Source organism: Physcomitrium patens, chromosome 15 (assembly GCF_059467195.1).
Source record: "Physcomitrium patens ecotype Gransden chromosome 15, ASM5946719v1, whole genome shotgun sequence".
In the NCBI taxonomy this organism is placed as follows: Eukaryota; Viridiplantae; Streptophyta; class Bryopsida; order Funariales; family Funariaceae; genus Physcomitrium; species Physcomitrium patens.
Genome location: NC_143424.1, coordinates 3,015,994 through 3,030,293, shown reverse-complemented (window position 1 = coordinate 3,030,293; position 14,300 = coordinate 3,015,994). Strand labels below are relative to the sequence as shown.

At 41.4% G+C, this 14,300-nt stretch overlaps 2 protein-coding genes across 9 annotated transcripts; both read left to right on the top strand.

Annotated features, from left to right (window-relative positions):
* The first annotated feature begins 76 nt into the window (after positions 1-76).
* On the top strand, positions 77-9,136 carry LOC112292361 (uncharacterized). Of its 8 annotated transcripts, none has more exons than XM_073539185.2 (16): positions 112-376; positions 1,130-1,208; positions 1,665-1,824; positions 2,730-2,828; positions 3,186-3,231; positions 3,536-3,696; positions 3,856-4,720; positions 5,038-5,275; positions 5,552-5,794; positions 6,264-6,345; positions 6,531-6,737; positions 7,100-7,220; positions 7,363-7,582; positions 7,848-7,977; positions 8,317-8,496; positions 8,770-9,136. In XM_073539185.2, exons 1-15 carry the CDS (start codon positions 358-360, stop codon positions 8,494-8,496), a joined length of 2,850 nt encoding a protein of 949 aa, XP_073395286.1. In that variant the 5' UTR covers positions 112-357; the 3' UTR covers positions 8,770-9,136. The 8 variants fall into 8 exon arrangements, with proteins under 8 accessions (XP_090112351.1, XP_024396502.1, XP_073395286.1 ...); XM_073539184.2 differs by having other exon boundaries at positions 8,317-8,515; XM_024540736.3 differs by lacking the exon at positions 8,770-9,136 and adding an exon at positions 889-929 and having other exon boundaries at positions 8,317-8,617.
* Positions 9,137-9,160: 24 nt separating this feature from the next.
* Positions 9,161-13,887, top strand: LOC112292362 (aspartic proteinase Asp1). The gene is made up of 9 exons (XM_024540740.3): positions 9,161-10,573; positions 10,839-10,956; positions 11,099-11,328; positions 11,563-11,802; positions 12,028-12,223; positions 12,378-12,466; positions 12,708-12,825; positions 13,040-13,112; positions 13,299-13,887. Exons 1-9 carry the CDS (start codon positions 10,023-10,025, stop codon positions 13,433-13,435), a joined length of 1,752 nt encoding a protein of 583 aa, XP_024396508.1. The 5' UTR covers positions 9,161-10,022; the 3' UTR covers positions 13,436-13,887.
* The last annotated feature ends 413 nt before the right edge of the window (positions 13,888-14,300 follow it).

The window sequence follows — 14,300 nt, the reverse complement described above, 5'->3', positions numbered from 1 at the left end:
TATGAGGCCTGTACTAGGTATTGTTCAGAATCATCCTTGATCTCGTTTGACCGGTGGTTGCTATTTCTGATTGAGGACCCTTACCCTGCTACCCGGCCCTACATGCCATGTTTCAAAAAATTGTCATTTCATGGAGAGTGAGATCGTCAGGGTTTCCGAATTGACCGTCTCGGCACACCTGCCGCAGCCTCCTCCCCTTGTTGAACTTCGTTTTCCATGCTCTGGAGTTGCACAGTTGGAACAATTATCTGTGTTTCGATTTTGGGGCACACGCCGTAGCATCTTTCAGCAACTTGGTTGCTATTGGAATCGCCGTGAGGTGGAAGTTTGAGGCAGTTGAAGCAGGAGGGGCTTTGCATGCTTGCCTCGTCAACAGGTGGGAATACGTATTCTCTTCCGGTACCTTGGCTGTGAAATCTGGATAGCATTTTGAAGGTTTAAAATTTCGATAACTGGAGACTGGGGTGTTGGAATGAGGGGCATTCAGTTTATTGACCAAGTTTACGCCTTCTCGACCTTGTGTCGGCGAATGAAAGAAGTGTTTTTTCATGTAGAAATCTCGGATTCGAACGCCTTATATGAGACTTGTCTAGCTGAAATGTATGAAATTAAGCAACATTAGGATGTTCCCAGGATGATTTGTGTTATAACTAGTGCTTTCTCTCGGCCTACCTCATCGTGAAGCATAATTTCTTCAAACGAAGTCGTGTATTTCGGTCAGTTGTAGAAGTTGTGTTGTAATTCTTTAACTTCTTTTGGAAATGAATTTCGCGATTGGACTTCAAAGAATTAACAGTTATCCTTTTGTTTCTGCTTTGTGTAAAACATGTGTAAAACTTGCAGGCTATTAATTTTTGCTCTTGATTCATTTTCTGTATGATTTTTTAGTCAATCGGATGGCGTGGTTTTGGGAGTTCTGATTTCAAAAGGTGTCACATACTTTGCCTTTCTTCAGTTTTTAAAAACATTTTCAAATTATGATGTTTCTAAGTATGCTTAATATTCCGTTTTTCGCTTAGTACATTATAGGTTTACTTTGGCTACCTCAGACGTGTCTCCTTGGACCTGGCAACATATCTTGTCTGTGGCTCTCATCTAGTGTCTATTCTTACTTGTCTTGAATGATCAGGTGACTTCTACTATCATGTATTAGTAGATGCAGATGTATCAGGACGCTGGAGCAGATTATGTCAGACACCGTGCCTTAGGTTTGGAGAATATTCTTTGTTTTTTTTTTTTTTTCTATCTGCTTTTTCTACAGGTAGTCCAGGAACATTGCTGGAGCGTCAGGGTGTACTTTGTAATGGTGGTGCCCAAATCTTTGTGGTCAAAAATTTTGGACTTCATATTGTTTTTGGCACTTATCTAGGTCAAATGTGTCTGGCTGTCGCGATTTTACATCTATTACGTCCACCTTGTTTGCGTGGAATTCGTTCCCGATTGCAGGAGCTCGCTTCGTTGCACTTAAGCCTTGCCTCGACGCAAACTGCCGATCGGGCATGATAATTCTTCAAAGTTTTTTTTGCACTTTAGGATGTTGCCTTGATTTGATGTTCCTTTGCGATTTCATCATTGACATAGCAGGTTCCAATTAAGCTTTGTCTAAGAGTTCATTTGAGCGTATCATTGTTTGTCCTCAAATTACCTTCGAATGTTTTGCGCAGTTTTGTGATACTTTCGCGGAAAGTATTACGAGTGTATTCTCATAAATCTGCAAGTATGGAGGACAGCAGTGGGGTCAATCTTTGGGAGACTCTGCCGGACGAATGCAAGTCAATGATTTTATCGCGCTTATCGAACAGAGAGGCTGCACGAATTGCAAGAGTGAGTTTAATAACGCTGTGTTGTTTCACATAATCATATGTAATCCTTTGAACTTTTGGGTTAAATAGCGAGTCAAGTCATTGTACTAAGCGGCCACTTTTCGTTGATGTCAACATATTTTCGGGAGCAGTATGAATTACTCCCGACATTTTTACTCATTCCACTATGTGTTGGGCTCTGGGAGGATGTGGGTTATGTAATTGAACACATAATTTTGAATACGGAAGTATACCCGAGGTTGTCATTTCTTGTGTGAGTTAAACAAGTTGCATCTCATAGTGGTCCAAGTTTTACAACGTGCTTACATTGCTTTTGTAATAAGAAGCAATGTTTATTTGCATTTACTCATCATTGACTGACTATTTAAAATGAGAGAATATAGAAGAGAATATGTTGAAAGGTTTGGTTCTCCATGCTTTCTTGCGGTTTCTCCTTACGGTTGTGAAGATAGCAATTCAGTGTATAACAGCCTCAATTCTAGTGAATTGTCCTTTATCTGTTCACTCCAATAAAGTGTGGTTCATGCTATTCGAATTGAACATTGTGGTGTTTTAAATGCTGATATCTTACTTCATCAAAGTAGCACAGTTGATTATTTTTAGAAACTAGCTTTATAATCGGCTGAGGGTACATAATGTTGATTTTATTCCTTTACATGGAATTTGCAAATTTATCATCCGTCTATTGTTTCGAATGTTTTTCTTCTTCGCGCTTGATATTGTTTACTGGTTCATATGAATAGTCCATGGCATATAATGTGTCAGTTTATCTGTGTGCCGTTTTGTAAGTTGTGTTTCTCGATGCAGATAACCTTTAGCTAAATGTTTCACGTGTATCTGTGTACTTCGCTTGTGCTTGCGTTTGTACAGTGAGGAAATCTGATTAGTTGTCTTTTGTTCTGCTAGGTTTCCAAGGAGTTCGATGAAGTGGTGAAGAATATTAGAGACTCGGTCCAACTCCTTGTATTGCCCCCTGATTTATCACCTGCAGCCTTGCAAAGCTTTGTATGTACCTCATCTAATTCATTGATTGTGCATATATTGAACCTGTACTTGAATATCAAGTATCTGAGGTCATGTATCACATAGTATTCACCGATTAGTGCATCTCGTGCATGTGTATGATGTTTTGGTGGGTCACTTTAAATGTATGTGAGATTTGCAATTAAGCTTGAAAGTTTATATTTAGGTAATCCTTGACTTGTTGATATGATGCTATGTAATTCACTTAGTTGCATGTTCAACAAGGACTCACTCCTGTTTTTCTTTTTAATTAATTTCATGCCCAACATGTTATCTTTTATGTGATGTGGTTAAACAATGCTGAGAATATGACAGGGGTCTGCTATTGGTGATTTACAGGTAGCTTCTCATAGAAATCTGAAGTCTTTAAGTTTCAAGCGTTGCAGTAAGATTTTTACTCTTAGTTTATAGTTTTCTTTTGGTTCATTAGGTTAAGCGGTTGCCTTGTGTTTTGTTTCGCAAAAGCCATGTTGGCAAGTTGCACTCAGCTTACAATTAGTAACGCAACGATTGTGCATATCTTTCAATTAAAAACACTGACATGAACGATACTGTAACTACGAGTATTTCTACAGAGCTGATTTCTTACTTCGGCAACGAAGCCATCAACTTGCACAGTGTGGAAGGCGTGGAAGATGTTCACTTGTTAAAAGTGTTTATTTACCGTCCTTCGTTGATGCAATGCTCAGGTTCCAAAGTTAAGAAATTCTTGCCCATTTTAGAGGCTGCGGCGGGCGGCAAGCTGGATAGCAAGTGGTATCATCGGCGGTCACTAGAATCTGTGGATTTTAAAAGCTGTGGGTTTCTGACTGACGTGGACGTAAACGCGCTTTGTGTTCTACATTCAAGGGTGAATTTCTCTCTTGTTGATGCTTGGTGGTACTTGTTAATGCTTTTCTTTCGAATATATATATGCCTCATTCAGTTGGCTGAAGTCAAGTGTGAGGTCTTTCGTCGTGGTTAAGCATCCTGTGCTTACATTGAGCTAATATTATTTTTTGTTCGGCAGTTGGAAGATGTCAATCTGGCAAATTGTTGCGGCATTTCTGATGTTGCCCTTACAGTTCTCTCTCGTTACCAGCAGCCCAGGCCCACTCCTGGTGATTCTACTCCTGAGGTCTCTGGTACAAAATTGTTGGAAGAAGCAGAATCTTACACGCCTGTTACACAAACTCCTGAAACCATTAGGGAAGCCCATGATGATTTTTGGCCTGATCTTAACTTGAATGCGCATTCCAAGCTTAGCAAAGTTGAGACGAAGGACGTTTCATGGAGACCTGCTAGAGCACTCAGTTCTTCGTCTGGTGGACTCCCTCTCACTCCTCGGGAGACATCTGATAGGGCTGCTGTAGATGCTGATCAAAGTTCAAAAACCATGAAGCCAACCCTACCTTCTAGGAGTTATGCTGAGGCGGCCTTGAAAGCGCTTTCTGTTGATAGTTCTTCTCACATGGTTCCCTCCAATACTTCCAGAATAAATTTGGATGTGACATCGCCTCTAGCTTCAAGTGTTCATACAAAGAACTGTATAGATATAGATTCTGAGCATTTTGCCCTCCCTCACATAGAATGGAGCAGTGTTCAGGTACCGACAAGGACCGTGGATCCGTCTGGCTCTAGTAGTAACGATACTTCCCCCTGTGCATACACACCCGCTGAGAGCTTAATTGTGGAAGACCGAAAGCTGGGGAAACTCAATTTATTTAATACTCGGAAGAAGAAAGGGAACAAGGGCTTATTAGATTGTGCTAGTAAACAGGACTTCCTTCAAAGGGATGATCTTAAGTTAGCTTCATCAAGGAGATTTGACAAGGTTATCGTAGAAGAGGATGGAAAAGGGACCAATTATCAAAGTCTTGATTTTGAAACTTCAGGTGACGCCCTTGTCAATTCTCGTCTAGACTTAACATTATTCTGCGTAGTCATCTGCTGAATGCTATTTTGGATTCTGATCTCTTCTTCAAATCTTAGCTAGCCTAATTTGTTCACTTATCATTCTCTTCTACTTTCGGAGGGCATTCCATTTCTTTTTCAATTCAAATACGTACACTGTTCAACAATGAGGTATCTCAATTAACCTGCTGAAAGAGCTTGGATTATTGATCAGTTTTTAGCCGTCGATTTTGCAATTTTCAAATAAGCAAATCATAACCCCGCAAGCTGTGCTAAGACCCTATAATGTGCTTTACAGGTGATAGGAGGCTCGCTACCCGGAGGAGTCTCCACATCCCGGACTCTCGTGCAAGCACTTCGGAGGAGGAATACAACAAATTAGTTCAGGATTTTAAAGCTTCAAAAGTTGTTCGAGTTGGAGGGGCCAAACAAATTGTAGACCAGCGGCTCGAATTGCCAGGCAAGAAGTCTGGAAAGGATCGCGTAGAAGCTTTTAGAACAACGCATTCTGATGTTGGTCTTTTCATGGTTTTCAGGTGCATCTCATGAACTGATCCTGCAATTCGAATACACGATTTTGTATTTGGCATGCGTTGCATTACAAATCGAAGTCCTAGTTGGCAACTCGTTTAAAGTTGACTCCTAACCAGTGGATTGTACCAAGTTCATCATACTTTTAAATTCATATGTATCCCTCGCAGAAACGTTTTCTCCTTTTTGTTTTAGGTTTGTGTTATTTTGATACCCGTTAATCTTTTATCCACCTATGAATTGATGGGCTTTTGTGGATCTAATTTGCAATTCGTTTTCAGAGAGAACACATCGGGCAGAAGATCTAATAGTTCAGAGATCCAAGATTCTTCTCAAATGAATCTGCTCGATCTGCATAAGCGATCTGGGAAAAAGGGTTCCCAGCAATTACAAGAGTCGACGCGATTACCGGAAGGATTAGAAGGTTTGCAAGTTGGTTCAATGATGAAGCATGGCAAGAATAAGGACATTGTCCCTGAGGCACTGGAGTATCAGATGGAAACGCCTATCGTCTTTGGTAAAGGGTATGACCACTGTTATATACTATTTCTACGCACCATTAAGGTGTTATTGTCCACATTTCTTTTATCAGCTCTCTCATGGATAGGTGTGTATCATTTGCTCCTGCTTTTGAAGTAAATCTATCTTTTAGGAGTAAATTCTTTTGATTGTTTTTTTAGCATGTCTTGCATAATTTCCTTTGGATGTAATTGCAAACACGTTCGTCTATCGAAACTATGAAAGCTGAGTCTAAGTGCTTTGTCGCAAATCTTATTCTTGAATGATTTGCTGAAGTTTTTTCTTAGTAAATGTGTTTCAAGTAATGCAACTTGACCTGCGCTCGGATTCTGTTCTTTATAGTAGTCGATTTTGTCTGGAGAGTCTCTGGATCAAGATGGTGGGTCCTCTGCGCACTCATTTACGCAGATCTCATTGAATCTACTCCTAATGTGGGGTGTGTAGTCTCTAAAGTGTTGACTTGGTGGTTGGCAGTGAAGAAGAGCACTGGAAGACGAAGGGTTTGAGGTCAGTGTCCGTTGCTGGCTGCAGTGATATAACTGACAAAGGAATTCAGGTGTGTCTACGATGTCCCTAGATTTCTATGTTGTCTTGGATGTGCATCTGTTTGAGGTCATCCCATAATCCTTATCCATTTTGGGGGTGATATGGTTGTCAAAATTGCTTTTTTGTGTCTTTTCTTTGGATAGTACTACGCAAAATACTATCTTTTTAACCTAGGGTCTTTATTGTTCGATGCAGGCTTTGCTTAGGGGTCCATCGAAAGAATCTTTGGTTTCTTTAGACATTTCAAGGTGTCCTGGTGTGACTAGTGCGGGGTTGCGGCTTCCTCCAGTATCAGCCTTGGAGGTTCTGACAGCAACTCAGCTGCCCAGTATCTCTCGATTGTCTATACAACTTTCAGTTGAGGGTTCTCTTTTACAGCTTAACCTTGCAGGCTGTTCAAAGGTTGGTTTTCCTTTCTGGAAGTAATTGGCTGGGCTACGTTCCGTAATTTACATAACTGGTTTAGATAATTATAACCACAGAGCAAGTGGCTCTTATTATCTGGAATTTGTGATGCATAAATGACCCTTATTTGCTTTGCATGCATTGCGTCGGTACAGGAGTTACGGGATGGTTAAGAGTTGTTTGCCTTTTTAGAGAGTTGAAGGAGCAATCCTTTGATATGTACCAGTGTTGTCAAGTCACTGCACTCTATTTGTTGGTGTAATCAACCTGTCTCTGGATCAAATCTGATCATCATGTCAATCGCTGCAGATTCTTCAGCGCACCTAATGCTTCTTAATGGATTCTTTGCTTGTTTACAGTTAGAAGATCTCCACTTGGTGGCTCCTTACTTACAAACACTGAACTTATCAAACTGCAAGAAGTTATCCCGTCTTCAGCTGAAATGTCCAGAGTTGCATTTTTGCAATCTGTCCCTATGCGGTAAGTTCCTGCATTTGTTGAAAAACAGAAGTTACTTGTTCTCCATTGTTATTAGCCCGTATGGAGCTGAAAAGCGTACGGTGTTTTCGCTGTTAGATCTATCGACTGACGGTTATGACTTGTGGAATGGGCTGGTTTGCAGAGTCATTGGCGACTTTATCAAGGTTTACGTGTCCTTCACTTCAGAGTGTAAATGTATATGGATGTCGCTTATTGTCACCAGCTGGCTTCTCTAGCATCCTTGACACAGCTGTAGCATTGCGGGAACTTCGTTGTGGAGGTTGCGACAGACTAGAACGATTAGAGATACCTCAAATGTCTCTAGTTCGTGTAGAAGTCCAGGGGTGCTCTTCTCTTAAAAGGTATGTTGTGATTATCTGGTCAAAGTGTGTTTGCATATAGGGTTTTCTTATAGCTTTTAGGAGAAATGTATAGGTTGTTTACAAAATGTTATCAACTGTGAAATCTTACCTCTCCAACCTGTTCTCAACTGTGATCGCACTTCGACATAGATCTTGCTTACAGATGTTCATGAAATCATCTTCGTTACTTAAACTCAACAGCTCAGCAACCTGCCCTTTTATCTGCATTCAAAACTTGGTGTCTGATCTCTTGGTGTGCTCACAGACTGAACGTGTTATCTCGGGTGCTGAAAGTGGTGGACGCTTGTGGCTGCAAGAACCTCGCAGAAGTATATTTATATTCTCCAAATTTGCGTTGCATGCTGTTCTCTAATTGTGCACTCTTGCAGACACTGGTAAGATTATTGAAGCTTGAGGCATTGTCACCTGCTTACGCTTTCTACCTTGGTGGTAAATTAGCAGTACTTGAAGATGCTGTAATGTGATTAGCAGGTCATTTATTTTAAGACAATGCTGGTTAAGACGAGTTATCTCACAAGTTACAAGAGTGTCAATTGTGTGGACATAAATACATGTTCCGTAGTTGCTAATACGTGGATTCAATCTTGTTTAACTTTATTACGTACTACCTGGATCTTTAGCTGTATGTATACTATGATCGTATGTCTTACTTATTCTGCATCGATTATTTTTAGTAGATCAATGAGCACTGATAGTTGATCGTTTTCATTCAGGTCATTCCGTTGGATGCTATGAAACTTTCGGTGGACCGGGCGGTTAAGAGTCGGGACCAAGACCCGAGTGCTTCACAAGAGGGCCTTGAAATTTCCATCAGTGGATGTAATGTTTCAGAGTCTGTCCAGAAAAATCTTGCACGGCTTACCAAACAGTGGAAGTCGACCTTTGCAAACTAGGTGAACCTTGGCACTCAAGGTTTTCTTTTAAACACCTTCTGTTCAGGCTCGAGGTGGTACTCTATATATTCAAGAAATAAGTGTTTCCTTTATTAACCCGCCAAGGGTTCTTTTACATTCATTTGGTTGGGAATATATGCTATGTACTGTTTTTTGTGTGTTAAGTCTTTGTATTGATCACTCAGTTTGGAAGTCCTACTATCTGGAGTAGTGCTTAATCCATGCAGAATTAAGTTGCTTTGGTGTGAACTGCTTTATGTTCTTTATTTGCAGATCATCATGATCGTTCACTTATACAACATGGTGCAAGATTCGAAATACAGTTTTAGTTTCTCCATATGATGAACAGTTGAATAGCCAAACACTGGTAGGACATTCTAGAACAGCAAGGTAGCAGATTTTAAGGTAAGGAAGTCAAGTAGCAGCAGCTGTAAGCGCTATGCCTAGGCATTTCGATGCCTGACACGTTGCACAAAGAAGAACAAACACGTAACTAGAGACCTAGAGTCACTATTGTGACAAGAATCCGCTGTAGCAATAGGTGCTTCTCCTCCACTTTACTAATTTAGCACAATGCACATGTCAATCTGGAATCAATGTTCATCAAACACTATTAAATCAAATACAATGTTGTTAACCACTTGTGTTATGATGTCTACATACGTACACGTAAGGAACATACCGTTCTTCTGTTCTCATCACCTAAACTGATGCTTCCCCATTCTATCTCACATCGTGTCGGCAATTTTTAACGAACAGCCTGTTCACAATTCTATGACTGTAACCAAGCCCTCTTACCTACGATAGAGTCTTCAATCTATTTGGAGCACCATAGCATGTTTGAGGATCACGAAAACTGAGAAATCTGAATCTGAAGAGGAAATTAAGGGTAGAATAGAGGCTGAGTATCCACACGCAAAGGAATCAAGGAAAGAATCGACCAACAAGCTCGTTCAGAAGCTTGGAAATTGCTGTCATGGATACCTTTGCCAGCTTTACCGGCTGAATCGTTGAACAAAGGTTCCTTTTGCTAACTTCCTTCCTACTTCCCTCCATTCTTCTCCTGACATGCAGGTTGCTTCTGAAACCGTGTGACCGTGAAGCTTCGGCGATTCGTGCAACTATCCTTGAGTTATGTGTCAGAAGTAATGTAGGACTTCAGAGGAGAGAGAGATGGGGTGGGAGAGGCGGTGTCGGGGGTAGCACACGGTGAGACTGCGAGAAACAAAAAGGTCGTGAACTGTCGGCAAAATTGGGGTTTTAATTTGGAAGATGTGGCGGCATCTCTTCAATTTGAGAAATTTGGAGTTGTGGAGTGCAGGGATCAGAACCACTTTTTTATGTAACGTTACTGAACGCAATGCCTACTTTAGGAGAAAATCAACATGTAGTTGGATATTTAAGTCTGTTCTAGTCTTGAGAGGAGTGACGAGGGTTACGTTTTAGAAGGGTTGATTTGGGACCATGCGGAAATTTTGATCTGCAGTGGCTGATCCCGTGGAGCACTGAGTAGGAAGATAGGCGTCATGTCAATTAATGATCCAATGGATTCAGGCGCAAAGTCAGTGGCTAGCTCTGCGCCACAACAGATGCGGGGAGTCGTCATAATCTCTTTGCCGGGGATTGACGGCGAAGGTGGGAAAACAATGTGCGCTGCTATGTGGCAAGAAGAGCAACAGCATGTGCGGCAATTTGTGCAGGAGCCGGTGCGACAACAGCTGCAACCTACACCTCCACCCCCATCAGCCCCAGTTCCCTCACGGCAGAGGCGTGGATGGAAGATACTGAGGAAGATGGTGCTTTTTAAATTGATGTTCCTGGTAGCCCTGTTTCTAGCATATAAGCTGCCAAGCCTTTACTTTTCAGAGATGGAGCTGGAGGAGCAAGACGAGGAGAAGAATGTACATGTGTACACTCTGCACCCTAAGTATACAGCAACCCCTATTAAGTTGGCTCAAATTCGAAGGAATCTTTTGGAGCGCGATATGAAGAGGCTCGGCAAGGTTGCTACGCCTGAAAATGCTGACAAGAATGCCACTGTCTTCTCTCAGCTGCGAGGAAACATTTATCCTGACGGGTATGTTAGGCGCTGACAAGAGAATCGGCGTAATCTTCCTTCATTTGTGTAGACTGGATTGACTTCAAGCATTTTCTAAGCTGGTGTCTTCACAGTATATTAGCAATATGAAGTCTCATGGAAATTTGAGGAAGTCTAATTTCGATGTCACTTAACTATGCTCTACACACGCAGCATGATCTCTTAGAGTGTGTACAGAAATATGGACCCCAAAGTCTGATGTAATTCTGAATCGGTGGTTCTGATGATGTGATGTGTTGTGCAGTCTGTATTACATGGCAATGCTCATAGGCGCTCCTGCCAAGTTGTACTATCTAGATATGGATACAGGCAGCGACCTTACATGGTTGCAATGCGACGCACCTTGCCGGAGTTGTGCTTCGGTAATTCGACTGCTTCCAATTGTGTACTCCACTGCAAGTTATGGATTCAGGTTTCTGTGCAGAAAATGGAAACCATGTGTATCTTGAGTTAGCGAAATGTGGTTCGGTGCGTTAAGATACGTGAAGATGTGTGCTCGCGCAGGGACCGCATGGCTTGTATGATCCTAAGAAAGCCCGATTAGTCGATTGTCGCGTTCCTCTCTGTGCTTTAGTTCAACAAGGAGGTTCGTATGCCTGCGGAGGACCTGTTCGTCAATGCGATTATGATGTTGAATATGCGGATGGCAGCTCCACGATGGGAGTCTTGATGGAAGATACTATCACTCTTCTTCTTACCAATGGTACTCGAAGTAAAACCACGGCCATCATTGGGTACATATAATCAACTCTCTTGCCTCCCATCGACTAAGTCCATATGGCATGACGCTACCTAAGTTGGCCGATTCCCTTCTATCTATTATTATTATTATTATTATTATTATTCGTGATAGTAGTAATATTTCTGCATCGTGCTCCTTAATTCAGATCCTTTACATTCCAAATGTGAATAGTTTTTCCAATGACCAGTTTCACTTCACAACGGTTTATGAATTGCTTGGACCACAGGTGTGGATACGATCAGCAGGGTACTTTGGCACAAACTCCAGCAAGCACGGATGGTGTAATGGGTTTGAGTAGCGCCAAGATATCTCTTCCCTCTCAGCTAGCGAAGAAGGGCATTGTGAGGAATGTCATAGGTCATTGTCTGGCTGGCGGAAGTAATGGCGGTGGTTATTTATTCTTTGGGGATTCGTTGGTACCGGCTTTGGGCATGACATGGACCCCCATAATGGGCAAGTCTATTGTGTAAGTTGTAGCCCACATCGCAGTGTACAATTATGTCCCTTTAGTTTGGAAAACTCTGGTGTTCCATACTGCTAATTTCTTTGTAACGTTGCCTTCATAGCCCTAACAGATGCATTCAGAAATGAAATGCATTGACTCAAAGATGACGTAGTTGAAGTACATTCATGTTTTCGGAAAATCGGATTTTGTTTGACAAGTGATAGTAACGCGTGTACATGGATACAGGGATGGTTACCAGACACGTCTGCAGAGCATTAGGTATGGAGGAGATGAGCTAAAAATTGTGAAAAAGACGGGGAATATTGGTGGCAAGTCGGGGGATGCTGATGACAAGACGGGGGACATTGGTGGCGTGATGTTTGATAGCGGGACATCTTTTACGTATCTTGTACCAGAAGCATATAATGCAGTTCTTTCTGCTGTAAGTCGCTAAACCAGAAGAGAATTTCAGCAAAAACGACTTAGTTTATAATGCATGACGACCCCCTGCAATTGAGATCTTACAGCAGCTGAACGCCATATGTCACCTTCTTGAATACTTTTGGGTGGGGGGGGGGGGGATGTTTTGGAAACAGATGGAAATGCAGGTAGAGAAGAGTGGACTTGTGAGGATCAAGACCGACAACACCTTGCCTTTCTGTTGGCGTGGTCCTTCCCCTTTCGAGTAAGCATGCTTGAGGAACATTGCTCTACTCTAACTTCGATGCTTTTGTTGCCGGAGAGCTAAGGAAAACTAGTACCGTGATGCTATTTTCTTCTGTTATTTCATTATGTAACCTTCAAAGATGCTTTTCTTGATCTTATATGTCGTTGCTTAGTTCATATGATAATGAAATAGAGAGACATTGAGTTCACAACAACTTGGCAGTTTTGTATTAATAGAAGGTTGAGCTGCTCTGGAGCAGATCTGTGGCAGATGTGCAACGGTATTTCAAGACGGTAACCTTAGACTTCGGTAAACGCAACTGGTATTCAGCAAGCAGGGTATTAGAACTTTCTCCTGAGGGTTATCTCATTGTTTCGGTAAGTCGACACATGTTTCCTGCTTTTGAGCGAACACACTATTCGTCAGTACGTTTTTTTCGTATAACTCAATGTAGATTATAGGATCTGCTACAACATCGCATGTAATGCGTGATTTTATGTGCTGGCTTTTCCTTCACTTTGATGTTGAATTCCAGTTCTGGCTTGTATTCACAAACAACATTTGATAAAGAACATGGTGGCATAAGTACAGACCCAAGGCAACGTGTGCCTCGGCATTCTCGATGCAAGTGGTGCTAGTTTGGAGGTTACAAATATTATCGGTGGTACGAACCTATCCTTCTCAAACCTTTGAAACATTGCATGTCTGGATGAAATAGCAGTTCTTACTGTGTAAGAGCATCCATTCCGAGACTAAACGTCAACTCTGGAAGGTAAAACTATCACATGCTTAAATTTACAGAGCGTCTGCTGTTCTAGCTGATATATTTTATTGGTTGGAGATGTTGCAGATGTGTCAATGCGGGGCTACCTTGTTGTATATGATAACGCTCGAAATCAGATAGGATGGGTTCGGAGAAACTGCCACAACAGACCAACTAAGCCCACATCACAGTTGCTGTCAAAACTTGCCCACTTGTTCGATTAAATTGCATTAAGCTCACAAGTAAGAGATATCGCTTGGACGAATTATAATTTTACATTGGTGGGTAGACTCATTCTCTCATTCACGAGTGAGCCGTGTTTCTTCTTGTTTGGATCGTCCAAACAAGCCGTGACGATTACAGGTTTTGGATTGGGTTTTTCTAACACACTTTAGTGTGGTAAATAGTTTGATTGCAACTGTAGAGCCTCATGTACAGATGAAATGACCTCAAGTTGCTTATTTTGAGTCTGTTGAAGGTTAGTTACGTTTGAATAGTATGGCTAGGCATCCAGCTATTTCATCAACACTTGATTTTAGAGACTACCATGCCCAGGTGTAAGAATATCATACTTCCACATATGGTTTATTAGCATGCTTCTCGTTTACAGTATGGGTTTGATCCAAAGGCTTAAAACCAATATATCCCTCTCTTGCCAGCGGCTTGTTACACTCAACTAGCTTCAAATTTCTATGGAATTTAGTAAGTATATTTGTTGCAGTAAGACTATGTTGTATTCCAATCTTAAATTGTATAGTATGCACTGCACCAGTCTTACATGAGTCTAGGTTTGCTAGACACAGGAGTTTGATTATAAAAATAGTTGCTAGAACACACGAATTGGGTCCAAAAATAAAAAACACACACATGTTCTCCTAACCAGAGAATAAGACAGGGTATTATGATTCATGATCCAGTAAAACCACGAACGCATTTGAATTACGTCTTTGCATCTTGGTGTTGATGCTTGTCAAGTTTTAGCAACACAATTTTAGGAGATCTGTATGCCAAAGTGAGAAGGCAAAATTCAATTTTTAAAGGCTTGTGGTGGGTTAAAATTGAAAAGCTGCATTTAGTTCGTTTTATACT